Genomic DNA, 23,526 nt, shown 5'->3' with positions numbered 1-23,526 from the left:
CCGCCCCTGCACCAGCTCACCAACTGCTGAAACCCTCATCCATGCTTTTGTTACCTCCAGACTTGACTATTCCAATGCTCTCCTTGCCAACCTCCCATCTTACACCCTCCATAAACTTTAGCTCATCAAAAACTCTGCTGCCCATATCCTAACTTACACCAAGTCCCGTTCACCCATCACCCCTATATGCTCGCAGATCTACATTGGCTCCCAGTCCACCAACGCCTCAATTTTAAAATTCTCATCTTCGTGTTTCAATCCTTCTATGGCCTCATCCCTCCCAATCTGTAACCTCCTCCAGCCCTACAACCACCAAGAACTCTGCTTTCCTCCAACTCTGGCCTCTTGTGCATCCCCCACTTCTTTCGCCCCACCATTGGAGGCCTTGCCTTCAGACGTCTTGGCCCTAAACTAAGGAATTCCCTCCCTCAACTTCTCCACCTCTCTCTCGTCCTTTAAAACTCCTTAAAACCTACCTCTGACCAAACTTTTAGTTGTCTGTCCTAATATCTTTTTCTTTGGCTCAGTGTCAATATTTGTCTGATTATACTCCTGTGAAGCACCTTGAATGCTTTATTACATTAAAAGCATTATATAAATGCAAGTTGTTGTTATAGCAAAGAGAAGAAGCTGAGGATTACCTTTGCTCTCAAGGATGATCCTAGAGTAATGAATGGTTTGGCAGAGCACAGTGAGGGCCGGTTGAGTTTGATGTGCTTCAGCCAGATTGAGAGATGGATGGCTAAGCCAGTCGTGCACCAGATATGCTCAAGTCTGCATCCCTTGGACCCAAGGGTGAAAAGATCGGAGAGAGTGAAGCTTTTGCTGGGGATAAAGCTGTGAAAGCTGGAAGTGAGGAAATGGTTGAGCAAATTGAGAGCTGCAAAGGTATTGTGGCAAATGGTGGGTGAAAGGCTAGGCAGTTGGGAGCTTGAAAAAGCAGTTTGAGGGAGTTTTTTTGAGGGTGAATGAAGAAACAAGTGATTTGGAAGCGGGTGGAGAGCTGTGGTGAGGATTACAAGGAAGTGGCCATAGACAGCCTCGTCAGTAATCAAGACAACACGAGTAGAGAGGCCACAGGTGATAACAAGGTCAAGGGGTAGTGCCATGAATATGGCTAGCAGAGATTTTATGAAGGGAGGGATTTAGAGAGGACAAGGGGGCAATGAATTCAGAAGAGAAGGGAAAGGGTAGCTGAGCTGAAGATTGAAATCACCAAGGATAAGGAGTTGCTCAGTCCAGAGACTGTAAAGTAGGGAGGAGATTTGGGGGAGAAAGTCAGGATAGGTCAGTAGCCAAAAAGGATTTTAAAGGAGGTGAGAGGGCTGGGATAGGGTAAGGTTGTTGAAGGAGCAGAAGATGCTAAAGGAGTAGGGGGAAAGACCAGTGTGTGACTTGAGGATAAGGGCCACACCATCACTGTGGCAGTTTGGGCAGGAGTATTGGGAGAGTATAGCCAGGCAGGGAGGCTTCTGTAAGGGGCAAGATGTCATCACCCATTATCTACACTTCTGTCAAAGCTAAGAAAGATGTCAAGGTTGCGGATAGCAAGGGCCTTGTTCGCAATTTAATGAACATTCTGGAGGGAAATATGTAGATGGGCAGTAATTATTAATACTCCAGCAGAGTCAAGGGGACAGTGGTGGATGGAGTGAGCGGGACAGGAAAGAGGCTGATGAGGTTAATCTCCGGCAGGTGTGCTGGGTGGGAAGATTGGTGAAAGAGGAGAATGGGGCAGCTGGATTTACTGCTAGTAAAGAAATAGCAATGGGTGCCTTTGACAGACCCTTAAAAGAGTGCCAAGGAAAGCACGGGGGTAGCCGTAAGAACAAAAGAACATAAGAAATAGGAGCAGGAGTAGGCCAATCGGCCCCTCGAGCCTGCTCCGCCATTCAATAAGATCATGGCTGATCTGATCCTAACCTCAAATCTAAATTCATGTCCAATTTCCTGCCCGCTCCCCGTAACCCCTAATTCCCTTTACTTCTAGGAAACTGTCTATTTCTGTTTTAAATTTATTTAATGATGTAGCTTCCACAGCTTCCTGGGATAGCAAATTCCACAGACTTACTACCCTCTGAGTGAAGAAGTTTCTCCTCATCTCAGTTTTGAAAGAGCAGCCCCTTATTCTAAGATTATGCCCCCTAGTTCTAATTTCATGAGTTTATTCAAGGGGGATTCAATTCTGGGATGGCGGCAAGAGAGTAATAATGCAGAGGAGTAAAAGAAAGAACCCACATTTATGTAGTGCCTTTCACGACCTCAGGATATCCCAAAGCCCTTCACAGCCAATCAAGTACTTTTAAAGTGTAGTCACTATTGCAACATAGGGAAATGTGTAGCCAACCTGTGCACAGCAACGTCCCACAAAATAGCAATGACACAAAGGGAATTGGGGTTACATGGCATGGCAGAAACTAAGCAAGACATGCCCATGGTCGTAAGCAAAGGACAAAGAGCATATGATATGAAACACTTCAAAGTTAAAGTCTGAGGCCCCATGGTGGGATGAAGTCAACTTGTGGACAGCGTGGAGTCTGCTCGCAGCATCCACAGACCAATGTTCAGGTTTGGAGTCAGCTGTGGAGGAATCGTTGATCCAGGAGGCACTCAAGGGACAGAGTATCAGTAAAGGCACAGGTGGAGTTTATCCAATGGAATCAGAAAGCTGAGGAGGAGCAGAGGCTATCAGGAGCCAGAAGAGGTTGATCCTGTGGTCTCAGGTGCTAGCAATGTGCACTAGTGAACCAATAGAGGAGCAGTGGGAGTAAAACACAAGGGCTAAGAGCAGTGAAGACCAGAGAAAAAGAGGAAAGGTAAATCCACAGTGCAGAAGAGGGAGCTAGTATTTTGGAAGAAGCCTGCTCCCTTATTGACTGTTTGATACGTTATCTGGTACCTTTGAACTTTAAATACTTTCTGCATTTCCCTCCTACATTTGCCTTATTCACAATCATTATTTGGTTGATAATTTATTGAAATTTCTGCTGCAATGTTTTCTTTGCTCAGATGAAACACTGACAAGTTATAAATGTTTAGTAGGATATACGTATACAGGTTATACACTGATCAGTGTCGAGCAGGCACGTTGTATAAAAGCCTCCCAACAGCATTGTTCCGGGAACAAGAACAAGATGGTGAAGATCCTTCTCTGTGCTGGTAAGAGTAATATTCAGCAACATATCGTAATTATTTCTCTCATAAATTTAGAAATAAAAATACATTACATGACATGACAAATATAGATTAAATTGTGACTTTTGCATAAGTGAATGTGCAAAAGAAAACGGAAATGTTTAAAATGTTTTTAAAATTCTAAACTTCTTTAAATGCTGAAATGTCCATTTGATGTTTTTCTTATTATTTTAGTGGGTTTGGTCCTGCTGTTTGAAGTGTACAATGGTAAGCTGCAACAAATGTTACCCTTTTATTGTCATTCATTGTTAAATTGACTATCGTAGTCTCATAGTCCCCCTATTATCTGAATCTGTAAATATCGGGACTATTTCAAATGTCTGAGCATTTTCATCAATGCCTTCTCCAGCTTGAATTCAAGGCTGGTGAATAGGGTAGGCAATTTTTTATGGCAAAGGATTTCTTACCACTCCAATCATCAGCTCAGAAGCTAGAAGTTTCACTGCCTCTGGGAACTTTTGTGCAAAAATACGATACTAGGGTGGCAAATCTCACTACACACGGTAAGTGTAGACATTTGTAGTGGGATACTGCATCACAACAGATTATTTGCTGTACTAATGAGTAATTTCAATTCACTCTGATAAAACACATAACAACCAGTTGGACAACCAAATATTTTTCGATCCCTTTTTTGAATTGTCAGGAAACATCCACAGTGTGTGCAAAAGCAGACCATCGACACAGAATACACTGCTGGAAACAAATCCGTAGTAATAAAACTTTGCTAATATATAATTTTATAGAAAATATATAGTTTAAATAATATTTTTTTTTCATTTTCACTGTCTAGCAGTAGCATAATAAAAGTAGCATAATTGGTGGAATATATGCACAATAACTTACTTTTGTTGCCGGGGTATGTAACTCATCAGCTTGAAAAGTGAGTTATGTGTCACTCAGGTAAATAGTTTTGCGTATGTCACCATTCCATCTATCATATGTTTATGTTACGATTATTTATATCACCATTCCAAATAATACAACAAAACTTACTATCTTATAATGATCAAAGTTAATCTAACAATATGGTGGAGCTCTCCATTTGGAATCAGAGGCACACGCAGCCTGCATGTTCCGTTCAACCAAGAGCTTCTTGTCTACACTTTTAAACCAGGGCTGTTAGTTAAATGCCAGTGTGATTTTTTTTTTCTTCACCACTGCAGATAATAGGCAACCTACATATAATCTTGATTTCAGGCTTTTGTGATTTGTTGTCATTTTAACTTGAAAATGCTTCTACTTCCAAGCCATTTATTTTAAATGTAAAATTCTAATTTCACAAATAATCAACTAATACATTTTTCTAAAACAGTTTTAGGCAAGGACTACAAGCTGGTTTGTTACTTCACAAACTGGGCCCATAAAAGAGGAGACTGTAAATTCTTACCAGAAGACATTAACCCCAAGTTATGCACCCATCTTATTTATGCTTTTGCTGTTATTGGTAATCATCATCAAATAGCTGCACAGCAAAAGGATGACGAAGATCTTTACATCTCATTTAATAATCTTAAGAAACGGTATGTGATTTTATATTGTTTAAAATATCTTTGACGTTATTACAATTTTTAACAAATTGTACATTCCACGCTGAAAGTTCTTCACAAAATATCAGAACTATGAAATCACACACTTTTTAAAATTGGAAAATTATGTGTGCAAATACCAACGGCTTCACTTATTACTTATGCAAGAAATTTATTGCGCTATACAGAAATTAATCTAAAACAATTAGAGGAAGCCACTCACTGAAAATGTCTCTATGGCAGCTATTAAATATCCTGATTATCCAACTATGCAGAGTTTAACAATTACAGAAATTGATTACCGTGATGGCAAATAGAATATTTTTCCACAATTCAGTACTGGCATCAAGCACTGCTAAATCAAATATAGCACGTTTTTTATACAAGCTAAAGCTTTGTCTGCATAATTCACCTTAACCTTAATCTCAGAAAAGCATCTTTGCTGCACCAATGTATTATTAATTAAAATCATGAAAGCAGTAGCTTCAGAATCAGGTCTTTCTTTGAGCCTGATATTTTTACATCAGAATAAATTCAACTTGTGGATTGTGTCATTGAAAGCTCTTCAGTTAAAAGAGTCAAATGTAGTAGTCAATTTCTAAGAAGGAAATAACTTAAGGTCATCAACATCATTTTTTGAAACAGTAAGAATTTCCTTTATGGTCTTAATGCCCTTTTAGAAATACTTATCATTTCTTCTGATTCTCACAGAAATCCAAACTTACGAACACTCTTATCTATCGGTGGCTGGAATTTTGGAACTGAAAAGTAAGATTCTTTTTCAATAGTAAATTTCTACCAATACACAAACCTTTAACTTTTAGTGGGTCAATGACATAAGAAATACGGAAATATATGAGATTTTGGACCAGAAGAAATGGGTCCCGCAGGATTAAATATGAGATAATTATAGAAAGTGAAACAGTTTACAGTTAGTTTCTGAAGAGATTTCAGCATTTTCACTGGCATATTGGCTGTGGTGGCACCATCATGCTTAAGCCAATGTACTGTAATGTTGTACCAATACAGTTCATGAGTGTTACTCTTAATACATCACCTCAAATTTCTGCCACCATTAATGCCAGGCCTGTAACCATCTGTATTTCACTAGATGCTCCCTAGTCACTATCCAAGATTAGGATAATGTTCCTAATTGTGCTGCTGGGTGTTTCAGTTTAAGTAGACATGGTATGAAGATTTTACACTGCTACCATGATGCTTTACTGCAACATTGCATCTTGTTTATGGGAGCACTGAGATAATGGCCGGTAAATTGCACTGAGCCATGAACCAGCAGTGGTCGCCACTCACTAGATTTAAATTTACCTACTAAGTTACCGCATTCTTTTTGGCGGCAACTTCCTTTAACTTCGAGTTCAAATGACATCAGTGTTCTTTCCCGGGCTGTATGAGTAGTGAAAGGATCTCTGAGGCCCCTCAACCAGTTTGAAAGCAAGCCATGCTGTGAGAACCAGGAAGTGCAGTTCATAGACAAACAGCGCAGGCTAAAAACACAGATGTGCCCGATAAGGTATTATAAAATGATAGAGAAAGTGAAATAAAGAGAGAATAAGATTAAAAGACTGAGCTAAAAGAGACAGAAGGAAAAAGTAAAATAAAAATTCCAAGAACTATTAAAATCAGGAGTAATGAGACTCCCATGTTTTTAAAGGTTAATTTTTAGTGCTAAAGAGGTTGTTTGGCAGTCATTAAGACATACCATGGGTTAAAACTTAGTTTAGACTTTAAAAACTGAGTGTACCTGTTTTGTGGCAATATTAGTTAGTTTCCAGCTGGGCAGGAGAGCAAGTTGGCGCTGGTCCATTGATTCTATTGATTGGAGTTTGACTGCACATGTGCTGTCGCCGGAACTTGCTCTTCGATTTCGCCACTAATAACAGTGAGCGCAGTTGAGCTCACTGTTATTTTGAAAGCAATTTCCGGCCCATTGACTACCTTTCAATTTTTTCTATAACAGAAATAATAGAGCTTGGAATTTTTCCGCAACTAACTTTTTAATGCTTTGATTTTGCTCAAACTTTCTTATCCTCCTGGGGACACACATAACTTACAAGTAATTAAGAATTTGCTGATTAATACTATTATGAATGTACGTGTTAAGATATTAAAAATATGCAATTTTTTTGAGTAGGCAGGTGTCCATCTAATTGTACAGAACTGAAAACATTCATAAAAGAAACAGGTAAACCAGGGGACACCAAATAATACTCAAGAACAGAGCATAAAGAGATATATTTTCCAACAGTCACTGTTCGCGTATCAATGATTAATGCGCTCACATCAAATTCCTCTGTGCTTTTTACCAGTCATTAACCTGTTTATTTTAAACAGGTTATTACTAGTGTTACTAAAACAGACAGAGGAATTTAGTATGAGCATGTTAAGCATCTGTACAGGAACAGCACTGGCCAGAAAATATATCCAATAAAGTCCCAGTGAAATAAAATTTGGCTGAACGCTTAACAATCAATTTTATCAATGTCTGATCTGAATGACTGCCACTCACAAACCAACACCACAGCCTCTTATTGTAATGGAACTATGACTCCAACCTCATGACATCTCCCGCTATAATGCATTACATGCAAATTTGCTTGACTGGTGTAATCAGGCTCTAGAACGGTTGCAATGGAGGTAACTCCAACATATCTACCTGTTCAGCACCAGAAAAGTCTCTCTCCTTCTTTACCTCTCCTCTCCTCCCCTCCACTCACTGTTTTTGATATTGTCATAAATCAGATTTTCAATAAGTGTGGGAATTAATCTGAATGAAAATATTAAAAATTTAGTTAGCCACTGGGCTGGGGAAAGCAAGGGTGTTTAAAACAACAAGGTGGAAAAAAAGCCACTACAAGTCAATGATGGAAATATTATACCACAAATAGAAGCAGATACTTACAACTCATGTCAACAGATGACTAGTAAATGTAAAACATCATCCACTAGAATTCATTTCATATTCTTCACTATTATAGAAATCTGAAAATTAACTGCAAATACTTACATGAACTTACTGGCGTTTCAAAAGAGCATTGTTTTTGTAACCAACTATGACTGTACCATGTCAAAAATGAACCCGAGAACTGCATTGTATTACAGTACATTCCACTGTTATCCAAATGTAGGCTTTTGAAGGTGAGATGATTCTGAAATGAAAAAAAGTTTACAATTATTAATAAAAGGACATACTCAGCCATTCACGAACAAGGCCAGAAAATTCACTTATGCAAATTATTCCAACTGTATTTTCTCAAAACATATTTTTGTCAGGTTCACTGCCATGAGTTCCAGCAAAGAAACTCGTCTAATATTCATTAATTCTACGATTGAGTTTCTACGGAAAAAAGAATTTGATGGTTTAGATCTGCATTGGGAGTATCCAGGGTTTAACAGAAGCCCACCAGATGACAAACAGCACTTCACATTTTTGGTTCAGGTGAGCTGTATACTTCAACCCATATGTTGGATCCCCTGATAAATAACAGATTTGAAGTAAAATCACCCACAATTAGACAAGAAGCAATATTTACATTCACTTCATCGCCAGCAGGTATTGATTGACAAACTGCTTTAGTTCTGTAAGACTAAATGAAAAGATAAAGTTTGCTGTATTTTGTTTTTAATCTTAGTTCACCTTTGTGGACTGCTCTTATTGGGAAACTTTCTCGGCCTTATTTCAAAGGATCACAAAATAGATAAAGAGTCATATCTAAAAGTTTTACAAATACCTTCCCAAACAGCTGGTTGGGTGGATTCAATCCGATTCCTAACGGGTACTGCATAAAACTGTCTATAATTTGCGATTGCTTTGTACAGAGTTGGCAGCGTCACTCACAAAGGTTATAAAGATAGCTGGTATGGAAAAGTGAAATATCAAACTTGCTCCACTGATAACTCAACTCAATTATTAAAGGCAACATGCAGCTCAGCCAAACAGACCAGAAGGATCCAGGTTCCATTCCCAAATTGTACTGAGTTACCTGATCTGAGCCAAGGTGATGCTGGGGCAATAAATTTGTCCTCAGTGCCCTTGAATTAGGAAAGGGAACATCAGCCAGTGTTCCCACCCTTGACTGCTGAACAGTATTCCCACTAAAATGTGTGCATGTATGGACATCGGGTAAGGGAGGCATTTGGTGACCTCTGCCTACAGAATTGTACTCCAGCAGACATCAGCACAGTCGTTACCTATAAGCTTAACTGTTACTGCGGATACTTTTCAAATTGATTTTCTCATTGAAAGCACATGATGTAGGAGTTTTCAATGCATTTTGCAATGAAATGTTGGGACCCACTCAGCAATTTCAATATATAGCTGGATCTGCAGAAACAAAGTAAATTTGACATCCTTCAGTGATAACATGGCTTGAAATGAATTGGGAGGTAGTGGTTAATAGAAGGCTTTAACCTGCTTCATTTAAAGCTGACTGCAAATAAAAACTGCAGATGGAGTAATGAGATGCTTCAGTATGTGAATGCTAATCAACATATGAAAGAAAAAAAAAATCAAAACATTTGGGGGTCAATTTTCATCTGTGGTGCACATTAGGCAGGCGGTGGGCCTATTTTCTACACACCAGCAGAATGTATTAGATAGTCGGCCAGGGAGCTGCATGTTGCACTACTGGTGATCACAGATCACCTGTGCATTAAAAGGAAGCTCGTGATTCACGAATGCAGGAGCCTGATTGGCAATGTGTGCACGTTCCGAATAGAAAGAAGCTAACAGAGTTCCATTTTAAATTAACAATATATTGGTCTATCTAAAATTTTCACGAGAAAGATGTAATTCAGAGATTTTAAGGTATGAAACAAGACTGAGCTCCACTTCGGTCACTTGTTAATCTGTTTTTGTTAAATTAATATCAATGTTAAAACAGCATTTGGGGTGAAATTATGCTAAGTAGTATTAGCAGGCATGCTTCCACATCTTTCATAAATGGCAGTCCTTTTCAAAATATGCTAATATTTCAGAGTGGGATTTAACCTCAAATGTAGTTAATCCTGATTGAAATATTTGATAAGTACTTGATACCTTTAGGTAGCGTAGTCTGCTGGAGCTGAGACTACAGATTGGTAGCACATTGATTTACAGTCAACATTCACCACTTAGGGATTACCAACCTCAGCCATGCCAACGTTAAGGAATGCTCACCTGAGGCTGGGCACTTCTCCGCATCAAAGGAACAAAAATCGGAAAGGATAGTCTTCCCAGGATGCTCGTAAACTTTATAGTGTCTAGACATAAGCATCTTTTTGACAGTTGCCTGGAAGAAGAATATCTGCCCTTTCTTCACCCAGGGATGATATAATCCACAGAAAGAAAAAAGGAGAAAAATAATAATTTTCAAAAAAAAGTTACCAAAAAAAACTTATTACATGTGCAATCTGTAGCATGTTATGTACCATTGTTACAACATTCTTGTCAAATTCATTACTATTTGTTAATAAATAGGAACTTCTAGAAGAATTTAAGAAGGAATCCAATAAGAGCAACAAACCGAGATTGCTGCTGTCAGCTGCAGTGGCGTCTGGCATAAGAAACATTGAAGCAGGCTATGAAATAGAAAAGATTTCAGCGTAAGTGCATGCTGTTTATGTCAAGTACATTTCACAACTGATAATATTTTAATGGTATTATGTGATGAAAACAGGAACTATATTCCTGAAAATGATAACTGAGACTTTGAATAAGGGCCACACGGCAACCGTACTGAATGCAATAAATGTTTCAAACATCAAGGACATGAGACCAAAAGTTAGACAAAACATCTGCACTGAAGGGGTAAGAGTTGTGGATTAAATTATTAGCCAATTCTAAATAGGTTTTGAGGCAGGCTTGATGGACTTTTCATGCCTGTCAAATTTGTGTGTTTAAAAGACAAGTAGATTTGCTTTTGGAGAGAAAAGGCATTGAAAGATATGGTGAGAAGCCAGGGGAGTGGGTTGGATCTCTGAAAAAGGGACAGGCTTGATGCTATAATGGTCATTACCTGTTCCTTAAAATCCTCATAATCTTATAAATTATTAAGATTGACAAATAAATTGCAGAGATAGAGGGAGCAGGAAAGAAGACCTTCATTGAACGCTCTTCATCAGTGCTCGTCAACGAACATAGTAGAAACTTCCTTCAGTACCATCCTCGACAGATATTTATTTTTGTTTTGTGCAGGCACTTGGATTTTATTGGTGTGATGTCTTATGAGTTCCATGGTCCATGGGATATTAAAACTGGAGCTAATAGCCCCCTGCACAAGGGCTCTACTGACTATTATGATGAACAATACTTTAATGTTGTATGTATACACATTAAAATAAAATCACTTTTTCTTGCTTTCCATTTATAATTTTTCATAAGTACTCTTGAATTACCAATGCAAACTTGGGAAGTCAGTTCAAATAAAATGTCTTCCTTCTAGGAATTTGCTACAACATACTGGAAAGAAAATGGTGCTCTTGCAGAAAAACTGTTGGTTGGATTTCCAACATATGGACGTACTTTTACACTCTGTTCTACTGATAGCAAACCCGGTGCTTCAGCGTGTGGTCCCGCACCACCAGGGAATTGTACTAAAGCGGCTGGAATTTTGGCATACTATGAGGTATGTTTCGATACTTTATACACAAAATTACTTCAACACCTCACATTACCAATTTTACAAAAAGGGATTGTATTACACATCAATTCACCATTTACTGTTACTGTGACCATTACGAATTACCCATGTTAACGCCCTAATGGAATTGGAGAGAGCCTGCTAAAATAATTTCTAAGTTATATACTTATCATAATTACATTCCCGTGGTTTTCTTCAGTGAAAATACAGTAAGAATATGCTAAGTGGTTGGAATAAAATGTATAACCTGTCTGTATACAAACTCCCATTTGTATCCCCATTCCCTGAATTGCCAAACCAATCATATCACTGCTAATACAATTTTCTTCATTTGTAAGCAAGTTGTTTAAATGAAAATCCCATTTGTACATAAGCAAAAGATTTGCCCCTCCATCCTCTGCTCTAAAAGGACCTTCCATTATGTCTCCTTTGCCCCTCCATCCTCCTGCCCACTCATTCTACTCTCTGAACCTCCACTGTTCTCCATTAGGATGCAAATGTTAGTTATCAGTGCTGCTCATTCTCCTTCCATCTCACCAGTGAGAGGAAGCAATGGAATGTTATCAGAAAGTAAGTAATCTACAACAAGTGGAAACATCCCAGTAAAACTGCAGTTAACTGGCATCAAATTTATAATCTTATTTAGAGATGTCATAGAATGGCTAGTGTGGTAAATGGGACAATATCACACTGGTTCAAAAGAGAATTTTCTTCTGAGATTGGGGCTGAGGCACATTATTAGGACAGAGGAAACTTTACTCTGTGTCAACCACACTATAGTCTGGAGTTCTTAATACTGACAGCAAGTGCCTGAAATGGGAAAGTGTTCCATTTCCCAACATCAATAACCTTCATCTTAATGAGCACAAAATTTCACAATAAAAATTGCTTTTAAAAACTATACCTATGTCGAACAGTCTAAAAAAACTCTAGTGACAAACAAACAATGTCACAATGAAACACACTAACTTTACAGAGGTGCCCTCAAATGTAAGGGCTACTTAGATTTGTAAAGAAATTCAGTACTATAACTATAGTCCCCTCGTTTATTTAATTGTAAACAATTTTACAACACCAAGTTATAGTCCAGCAATTTTATTTTAAATTCACAAGCTTTCGGAGGCTACCTCCTTCCTCAGGTGAACGATGTGGAAATGAAATCCTCGAAATGAAGTCGCATTTATAATTCACAGAACAATGCTTGGTGATTACAGACAGTTTTTTCAACTGCCCGTTGCCAAGGCAATCAGTGTGCAGACAGACAGGTGTTACCTGCCAGGTCTCAGAATATACAAATCACCAAAAAAAAAACCCAAGATCCCGGTTGAGGCCGTCCTCATGGGTGCGGAACTTGGCAATCAATTTCTGCGCGACGATTTTGCGTTGTCGTGTGTCTCGAAGGCCGCCTTGGAGTACGCTTACCCGAAGGTCGGTGGCTGAATGTCCTTGACTGCTGAAGTGTTCCCCGACTGGGACGGAACCCTCCTGTTTGGCGATTGTTGCGCGGTGTCCGTTCATCCGTTGTCGCAGTGTCTGCATGGTCTCGCCAATGTACCATGCTCTGGGGCATCCTTTCCTGCAACGTATGAGGTAGACAACATTGGCCGAGTCACAGGAGTATGAACCATGCACCTGGTGGGTGGTGTCCTCTCGTGTGATGGTGGTATCTGTGTCGATGATCTGGCATGTCTTGCAGAGGTTACCGCGGCAGGGTTGTGTGGTGTCGTGGACGCTGTTCTCTTGAAAGCTAGGTAATTTGCTGCGAACTATGGTCTGTTTAAGGTTGGGTGGCTGTTTAAAGGTGAGATAGAGAGGTAGAAACATAGAAAAGACAGCAACTGACCCGTTATATTAAAAACAGATAACATTTGTTCGCTGGTGGGGTAACGTGTAGCGTGACATGAACTCAAGATCCCGGTTGAGGCCGTCCTCATGGGAGGCGTCAAAGACGGGCACCTCAGCACCTCACTCTACCGCAAGCCCACGGACAACCTCACGATGCTCCACTTTTCCAGCTTCCACCCTAACCACGTCAAAGAGGCCATCCCCTATGGACAGGCCCTGCGAATACACAGGGTCTGCTCAGACGAGGAGGAACGCGATGGACACCTACAGACGCTGAAAGACGCCCTAGTAAGAACAGGATATGATGCTCGACTCATCGATCGACAGTTCCGACGGGCCACAGCAAAAAATCGCATAGACCTCCTCAGGAGACTAACACGGGACGCAACCAACAGAGTACCCTTTGTCGTCCAGTACTTCCCCGGAGCGGAGAAACTACGCCATGTTCTCCGCAGCCTTCAACATGTCATCAATGACGACGAACACCTCGCTATGGCCATCCCCACACCTCCACTACTCACCTTTAAACAGCCACCCAACCTTAAACAGACCATAGTTCGCAGCAAATTACCTAGCTTTCAAGAGAACAGCGTCCACGACACCACACAACCCTGCCGCGGTAACCTCTGCAAGACATGCCAGATCATCGACACAGATACCACCATCACACGAGAGGACACCACCCACCAGGTGCATGGTTCATACTCCTGTGACTCGGCCAACGTTGTCTACCTCATACGTTGCAGGAAAGGATGCCCCAGAGCATGGTACATTGGCGAGACCATGCAGACACTGCGACAACGGATGAACGGACACCGCGCAACAATCGCCAAACAGGAGGGTTCCGTCCCAGTCGGGGAACACTTCAGCAGTCAAGGACATTCAGCCACCGACCTTCGGGTCAGCGTACTCCAAGGCGGCCTTCGAGACACACGACAACGCAAAATCGTCGCGCAGAAATTGATTGCCAAGTTCCGCACCCATGAGGACGGCCTCAACCGGGATCTTGGGTTTTTTTTTTGGTGATTTGTATATTCTGAGACCTGGCAGGTAACACCTGTCTGTCTGCACACTGATTGCCTTGGCAACGGGCAGTTGAAAAAACTGTCTGTAATCACCAAGCATTGTTCTGTGAATTATAAATGCGACTTCATTTCGAGGATTTCATTTCCACATCGTTCACCTGAGGAAGGAGGTAGCCTCCGAAAGCTTGTGAATTTAAAATAAAATTGCTGGACTATAACTTGGTGTTGTAAAATTGTTTACAATTGTCAACCCCAGTCCATCACCGGCATCTCCACATCGTTTATTTAACTCATTGTGTAATCCCTTACATTATTTCAATTTAATTTGCAGGGATACCAATAACATTTACAACTTTTAAGGGGTGGTTCTCTGAAGACTGAGTACCTAATCGTGACCATTAAAAGACATTGAGCTTAGCTGGGTTCTTCCTCTCTGGATGAGAGAACTGGAGTGCCAATCACTCTGCACAATTTTGTTACACCTTCTAGCAGCTAACTCGAGGGCTCCATTTGTAGAGACTCAAGAATATGAGAATAAGAAAAGGTGGCACAGTCCATTCAGATCATCTTACCATCTAAATTCTCTTTCAGAATCTGGTCCGACCATTTTCTTTAGAGACCTAGAAGCAGGTCACCTGCCTGCCAAGTCAGGTACAAAAGGTTTGTGTCACAGGAAGCACAACAGACATTTTTTTCCTTCCCCCAGCTGAGGCCAACTGTAGTGCACTTACTATCAATGTTCTTCTTCCTGATCAATTTTCAGTAACCCCTGCTGGAAAATTTGGATGTAGGATGAGAATAGGATAGGGTCCAGGTGGTCAATAACATAACAATACTGTATCTAGCCTCACACGTGAAGAATGGCTATTTGACTGGGCTATCAGAGGGTGACAGTATCTGTGGATCTATCCATAGGAGCTAATACCTTCGAGAGAGGAAGAGCAGTGTAAATATAAGACATTGGAATAAAAAAGTTTTCGTTTTTGCCCCTTCCAATTTTCTCCCCTCCTTTCCTTGAAGTGTTGACTTATGCTATTGTATAATTCCATCAGCACTAGTACTGTGAGTGACTGCCCTTGACATCAAGGCAGTTTTTGACTGAGTGTGGCACCAAGGAGCCCTAGTAAAATTGAAGTCAATGGGAATGAGGGGGAAAACTCTCCAGTGGCTGGAGTCATACCTAGCACAAAGGAAGATGGTAGTGGTTGTTGGAGGCCAATCATCTCAACCCCAGGACATTGCTGCAGGAGTTCCTCAGGGCAGTGTCCTAGGCCCAACCATCTTCAGCTGCTTCATCAATGACCTTCCCTCCATTATAAGGTCAGAAATGGGGATGTTCGCTGATGATTGCACAATGTTCAGTTCCATTCGCAACCCCTCAAATAATGAGCCCGCATGCAGCAAGACCTGGACAACATCCAGGCTTGGGCTCATAAGTGGCAAGTAACTTTTGCACCAGACAAGTGCCAGGCAATGACCATCTCCAACAAGAAAGAGTCTAACCACCTCCCCTTGACATTCAATGGCATTACCATCGCTGAATCACCCACCATCAACATCCTGGGGGTCACCATTGACCAGAAACTTAACTGGACCAGCCACATAAATACTGTGGCTACAAGAGCAGGTCAGAGGCTGGGTATTCCTCAGCGAGTGACTCACCTCCTGACTCCCCAAAGCCTTTCCACTATCTACAAGGCACAAGTCAGGAGTGTGATGGAATACTTTCCACTTGCTTGGATGAGTGCAGCTCCAACAACAGTCAAGCAGCTCGACACCATCCAGGACAAAGCAGCCCGCTTGATTGGCACCCCATCCACCACTCTGAATATTCACTCCCTCCACCACCAGCGCAGAGTGGCTGCAGTGTGTACCATCCACAGGATGCACTGCAGCAACTCGCCAAGGCTTCTTCGACAGCACCTCCCAAACCCACGACCCCTACCACCTGGAAGGACAAGAGCAGCAGGCACATGGGAACACCACCACCTGCACGTTCCCCTCCAAGTCACACACCATCCCGACTTGGAAATATTTCACCGTTCCTTCATCGTCGCTGGGTCAAAATCCTGGAACTCCCTTCCTAACAGCACTGTGGGAGAACCTTCACCACATGGACTGCAGCGGTTCAAGAAGGCGGCTCACCACCACCTTCTCAAGGGCAATTAGGGATGGGTAATAAATGCTGGCCTTGCCAGTGACGCCCACATCCCATGAACGAATAAATTTTTTTAAAGTACCTTATCCAAGTGATTAATCTTCACATATGAGCCCAGCGAGTGAGTACAAGCAGGCTTCTCCACCATGTAGTGCATCACAGCCAGTCAGATAATATTCTAACCCAAAATCCACACATTCCAGCAAGAGTCATTGAATAGTAATCAGGAGTGGGAACCACAACTAATTTTTCTCTTCACTAACCTATCTGTCCTCTACATGGCTATGATCGCTAACTCAATACAGACTGAAAGAACTTAGGAACATAGGAACAGGAGTAGGCATTCAGCCCCTTCAGCCTGCTCCGCCATTCACTTAGATCATGGCTGATCTGTACCTCATCTCCATTTACCCGCTTTAGCTCCATATTCCTTGATACCCTTACCCAACAAAAATCTATCGATCTCAGTCTTGAAAGCTCCAATTGTCTCATCATCCACAGCCTTTTGAGAGAGAGAATCAGATTTCTACTTCCTTGTGTGTGAAAAAAGTGCTTCCTGATTTCCCTCCTAAATAGCCTAGCTCTAATTTTAAGATTATGTCCCCTCATTCTCGACTCCTCCATCATACAAAATAGTTTCTCTGTATCTACCCTATCGAGTCCTTCTAATATTTTAAAACACCTCGATCAGATCATCCCTCAATCTTCTATACTCAAGGGAATGCAACTTGCATTTATGTAATGCCTTTCACGACTTCAGGATGTCCGAAAGTGCTTTACAGCCAATGAAATACTTTTGACACAATAGTAAAATGTGCCCATTTTTGTTAACAGATATGTGACTTTTTGAAAGGTGCCAATAAAGAATGGATGGAGGAGCAGGAGGTTCCATATGCATACAAAGATGATGAGTGGGTCACTTATGACAATTTGAAGAGCTATGAGAAAAAAGTATGTATTTTATAGTCATATTTATTATTCTATTCCTGCTATATGTTTATATAACTAATTGTATAAAATAAATCCACCTGGACCGTACAATGTATAAGGTTGGTTTCACTGTTGGCTTAGATATTTCTTTCATCAAATATATAGCATGATACCAGAACTGAAATTTTAATACCATTTTAGTGACCTCTGAAGGGAATTATTACTATCCCTTTGTAATTGTGTTTAATAACTTACATTTTCTATGAACAGTTATCCTGAAAGCTTTTCTCTGCATAGACACAAAACAAATTTGCTATTTATTTTGGAAGCTCCAAGTCATTGTTTCCTCTTAGCTTCCCATCCTCTCCTAAAGGCACTGGCAGTAGCTCTTAGTACTTGACCAAATAGCCTTTCATCATGTGAGCCTAGAATGCAAGTGCTGGCAGAGTATTCAACCGTGGCAACATCACAACTGAGCTTCAATCTGTTCGCACCCAATATCCACATGCCTACTTTCCACAAAAGATCATAAAATACAATAAAACTCTGGCCTTATTTTTCCGCTTCCATATTCAGGGACACTGAGGCTAATTATATCGCCTAACTGCTGTTTGGTTGAGATCAGCAAAAACCAGGGATGGATGCTGGAACCCTTCTGGTCCAAACAGCTTGGTTCCATAATGGGCAAACCACTTATCTACTGAGCTCTCAGGAAAGTGTCCCACTCTATTTTCACTACTTTGTGGTAAAAATAAAGAATAGCAGTTTAACTCTTTGTACAATGGTGCAATATCTTTAGCAGAAGCTTAACAATAGGCTCCTCATCTCTCCTCTTGGCCAAGGCAATGATGCATGCTATCTGGAGACCAAAAGAAAGGGAAGAATAGAAAAAAATATTTTTTTTTACAATTCTTCCCTTTTTAAAAACTTTTTATTCACCTACAGTCTTCCTAAAAGCATTGACTCCTTACTAGGTATGGTTCCACAGGCGCCAGGCCCCCTTGAGTATCTCACCAAAGTGGCCATTCTTCACATATGGCCTAGACAGTGAGTCGCAGCAAACTGTTCAAGCACAGGGGCATCACAGCCAAGCCACATCCTCTCCATTCCCAAATTCCACAATACTCACTTTGAGAAAAGGTTACTGGATAGCAATCAGGAGCAGGATTGCTGTGTGCTGCCTAATCAAAGGCTGCCAAGGCTAATTGAAGAACTGTTTACCACCATTCTGGTTAAGATCAACTAACTCAGCACAGTGACTGAACGTAGGGTATTCATGGTCATTTGGCTCAGTTATTCACCCTGTAAACCAGCACCCATTAGGGAACAAGTTTTATTTTCACATTGAGAAACCTGGATAAGGGGCCAAGATCCATAATACAGAATACCATCAAGGTTAAAAATGTGTTTTAAATTCCTTTCACATAGGTGGAATGGTTGAAAAATAATAGCTTTGGTGGTGCAATGGTTTGGACAATCGACATGGATGATTTCAAAGGTACTTTCTGCAACCAAGGAAAGTCACCCCTTATTAATAAGCTGAAGACCCTGCTTGCCTCAGATTCTAAACCTAAAGAAGATTCATCAGGTAATTAATTACAATCAATACAGCTTCTCAGTACCAGATAAATATTTATTATTTTGGAATAAAGTACTATGAGCCACTTCCTTGCTTTATTCTGTATCAATTATCTTGATTATTTTCATGATCTCTACTACATGTGCATTTTTGAAACACGAGACATTTCACAAAATCAAACAGATTTACACATATTGACATCATAGCACAAAGGAACGCCAACAGCAGAATAGATTCTGAAGCATCTTCATTGTTGGAGCCACTATTAGTTATTCTGCAAATACAAAATGGTTTCCTGTCTTAAATCCCCCAAACACTTCTTGCTTCCCCCTCCCCCCTCTCAAACACATGCAGTTAGAAACTATTTTATCCTTATTTTATTAACCTTTTTCTTGATATTTTCTCTTTTCCATCAAACTCATGCTGCACACTATTAGTAACAGTTAACTTGTACCTTTGTCTTCTATTTTATTTAAGGTATTACTGGTATCACACCTGACTTCAACCTATTCTTGCTTTTCCTTTTTTATTTTACTTTATCCTACTCCTCTTTACTTGTTTTGTATTTCCTTGTCTTTTACCTTTCATTTATTCATTCAGCTTTAATTGTTCCATTTTTAACAGTCACGATGGGCCGAAGGGCCTCTATCCGTGCTGTGTAACTATTATTGCATGCCTACAATTATTTATTTCTATTTCTGCTTTATTCATGAACTATTAAATTAATTGTTACAATACAGGTCGTAAGTAGAGGAGAGAAATGTGCAGGGGCACAATTCCCAATTATTAAACTGGATTGGGGCCACGATAGTAAGAAATTTAAACTCAATGTTTAAAGTTACATTTGAATGAAGAGTTTATTCAAATTTTGAATGGATAGAGTGTTTTTCCAACAGTTAAGTGTTGATGGTCCAAATCAACACTTAGATTACTGAAAGCAGTGAATGGCACCTAATCCAAAATAAATACCAGCATATTTGGTGGCATGAATATTTACATGGACGGTCTATCTATTACCACAAATGATCACGAATAGTTAACTGGCTGATTAAAGAAAGGATTTGCATTTATACAGGGGCTTTATCACATACTTAGGATGTCCCAAAGTGCTTTACAACCAATGGGTAACTTTTGAAGTGCAGCCACTATTCATATGTAGGCAAATGGAATAGCCAATTCGTGCCCAAGATCCCACAAACATCAAATTAATGAAGGACCAGATAATCTATCTTTGATGATGCTTGTTGAGGGAGGAATGTTTGTCAGGATACTGGGAAAATTTCCTCTTTGAATAGTGCAATGGGTTCTTTTAAGTCCACTTGAAAAGGCAGCTAAGGCTTTGGTCATATGGAAAAACTAGAAATTCAAATGCAGCCCAGATTGACAAGATGAATGTCTCTCCTGTCTGTTGCCTATAAGGATCCTAAATGAAATGAAATGATCTTGGGCAGTCTCGATACAGTTTCTAATGGACATGGGCTCAACACAAAAAACTGCCTCTAATTTGGCACTGAATTGGTGACCTTACAGGCAACAGGATGGCTACTGTGGGAATAGAAAAAATGTCACACTGGTGCATTAAGAATGCTCTTCTGGAGTTGGACTGAGGCACAGTGGTTTGGGCAAGCATTTAAAGAGCACAAAATTCACAAAAAAAGGACAAAAAAAAACCAATAAAAGGCATTACCACTTTATTGAACATTAAAAGTTAACCTCTCTACCTCTTTTAAGTCACTCCTTAAAACCTACCTCTTGTCACCAAAAGCTTGGTCACATGCCCTTATGTGGTTTGGTGTCAAATTGCATCTGATAATATTCCCGTGAAGTGCCTTGGGATGTTTTACTATGTTAAAGGTGCTATATAAATGCAAGTAGTTGTTGTTGATAGCAAAACCCGTGGAATCATTTGAAGCCTGAAGACATTGGGCCAGAACTCACGCAGAGCAACGAGGCAATTCGCTCCTGCGAATTAAATTAATGAAAGCACTTAATGCAGGCTCTGTGGCGTCGACTTGGTTGATTTTGAATTTTTAAAAAAAATTGTGCGCTATCAACTCAGCCTCTGAGCAGCATGAGTCAACGTGCACGGTACAGTCTGAGAATAGAAGACATGCCCACAAAATCAGTCAGGAAAAGAAGTCACGCCCACAGATTCAAGCATCATTGCTCAAGCAGGCAAGCAGACTTCATTCATTTAAAATTAGTTATTCTGTATGTCATTGTAAATAAAAATTTAATTTTTTTTAAAAAAACCAAAGGAAGAATTGAATTAAAGAGGCAAGAGAAAAGTTAAACTAGGTCACCACGAGGATCAAGTTCACGATTTTAGTGTTTTGCTGTGCGGGAACTTGCTCCTTCGATTCACAACTAAAAACTGGCAGCGCTGATAAGCTCCTCTTATTTTGGGAGTGAGTTCTGTCCCATTGTTACCAACATATCATAAACGGCTACTTTTGTGTCAAGTTAATTATATTGGTGTTTCTTCCTTTTTCAGCCACTTCAACTCCGTTACCAAGCTCTACTTCAGCTAATACATCATCAAATTCACAGTCTGTTACCTTATGCCCCGATCTGGAATTTTGTCATGACAAAAAGGATGGTGTCTATCCAATTTCATGTGCTGTGGACAGCTTTTATCAGTGCACCAACAAAAGCACTGACATACAGACGTGTTCCAGGGGTACTTCCTTTGACGTTAACAAAGGCAAATGTGTCTGGCCACCCAGATTATTTCCAGCATTCAATTTAGCAGACAACAACTTTTGCAATGGTAAATCTGATGGTAATTATGCAATCCCAGTCCCTACATATTATAAATGCAATTCTGGTGGAACACTTATAAAGCAGTGTCCCGCTGATCTACTATATCATGCAATCACCAGAAATTGCGACAGTGCAAATATATTTGCCGATTTTGATGTGACCTTTTGCAAAGATAATAATGATGGTACCTATCCAATTCCAGGCAGACCCACTAAATTCTACCATTGTTCCAATAAGGATACCAACATAGGGAGATGCCCTAAGGGAAGTGTCTATAATAATTTCTGTAAATGTTAGACCTAGCTTTATGAAGAACTAGCCCACACTGAATAGAAATAAAAGTAGTTTTAACAACTGCAATGTTAAACTTATTTTAGTAGATGGCAGTAACATTGAATGTGCACTAATTTTGTGCTATCACATCATCTTATTGTTTAGATTACAATTTCCAAAACTCAGCCATCCACATCTTGACCCGCACCAAGTCTCTCTCGCCTATTATTGCCTGCCTACAATTACTTATTTCTATTTCTGCTTTATTCATGAACTATTGAACTAATAATTACAATACAGGTCGTAAGTAGAGGAAAGAACTGTGCAAAGACACAAATCTCAATTATTAAACCGGTTTGGGGCCACGATAGCAAGAAATTTAAATTCAATATTTAAATTTACATTTGTATGAAGAGTTTATTCAAATTTTGAATGGATATTAAGAGTGTTTTTCCAACAGCTAAGTGTTGATGGTCCAATCAACATTTAGATTACTGAAAGCAGTGAATGGCACTAAATCCCAAATAATCCCCAAAAATGGTCGAGAACCAGAGGACATGGATTTAAGGTGATTGGTAAAAGAACCAAAGGCGACATGAGGAAAAACTTTTTTATGCAACGAGTGGTTATGAACTGGAATGCACTGCCTGAAAGGGTGGTGGAGGCAGATTCAATCGTGGCTTTCAAAAGGGAATTGGATAAGTACTTGAAGGAAAATAATCTGCAGGGCTACGGGGAAAGAGTGGGGGAGTAGGACTAACTGGGATTGCTCTTGCAGAGCGTCTGCACGGGCTCGATGGGCCGAATGGCCTCCTTCTGTGCTGTAACCATTCTATGATTCTGTTGTGCCAACTGACTTCTTGGCTTCATCTCCCTCAACGTACTGAATTTAAAATTCTCATCTTAAAATTCCTCCACGGCCTCTACCCAGCTCAACTCTGCCACCTCCCCCAGTCTCATATCCCCTTCTGCACCTTTCGGTCCATCAACTCTGGCCCTTTGTTTATCTCCCCGCCCCTTCACTGCCTCAAGTCTTATCTTCTGGAAATCCCTCCCTAAACCCCACTGCCTCTCCATTGCTCTCTCCTCCTTTAAAACTCATCTTTTCAACCAAGCTTGTCAACCTACTAATCTCTCGCTCTCAACTTGACATCTGTTCCCATCTAATTTCCATTTGTGAAGTGCCTTGGGACATTTTTTTTAAAACCTTAAAAGGCACTATGTAAATGCAAATTGTTGTAGATTTGAACAGCCAAAATAGATTTTAAAAATCATTGATTAAATACCAATAAACCTCTCTTCCACTTCAGGAGATACTTGATTTCTGCCAAATAAGTGGGTAATGTTCATTTAAAGCTTTAATACATATGGTGTACATTAAAGAGTAGCTTGATTATATCATAAATAACAGACACATCACATAGCAAAGCACCCAAGTGTGGTTAAACAAATAAGAAACTGGTTTGAAATTCAAGGTGAATTTTACATTGACAGTGTTCATTTCCACCAGGAAATATTCTTACTTTACCACTCGTCTTAATTTAAAAATGTGAAACCAAATAACTTGCTTATAGTCAGAGAAAAATTAAGA

At 40.1% G+C, this 23,526-nt stretch overlaps 1 protein-coding gene across 1 annotated transcript; it reads left to right on the top strand.

Moving 5' to 3' along the window:
* The first annotated feature begins 3,075 nt into the window (after window positions 1-3,075).
* LOC137344512 (acidic mammalian chitinase-like) lies at window positions 3,076-22,017 on the top strand. Its single transcript, XM_068007547.1, has 11 exons — window positions 3,076-3,159; window positions 3,370-3,402; window positions 4,511-4,718; window positions 5,436-5,492; window positions 8,016-8,181; window positions 10,201-10,325; window positions 10,918-11,041; window positions 11,165-11,347; window positions 17,225-17,341; window positions 18,749-18,908; window positions 21,394-22,017. Exons 1-11 carry the CDS (start codon window positions 3,135-3,137, stop codon window positions 21,957-21,959), a joined length of 1,764 nt encoding a protein of 587 aa, XP_067863648.1. The 5' UTR covers window positions 3,076-3,134; the 3' UTR covers window positions 21,960-22,017.
* Window positions 22,018-23,526: the final 1,509 nt, after the last annotated feature.

The sequence above is a fragment of the Heptranchias perlo genome, chromosome 27 (assembly GCF_035084215.1).
Source record: "Heptranchias perlo isolate sHepPer1 chromosome 27, sHepPer1.hap1, whole genome shotgun sequence".
In the NCBI taxonomy this organism is placed as follows: Eukaryota; Metazoa; Chordata; class Chondrichthyes; order Hexanchiformes; family Hexanchidae; genus Heptranchias; species Heptranchias perlo.
This window is presented reverse-complemented; position numbering and strand designations above follow the sequence as displayed.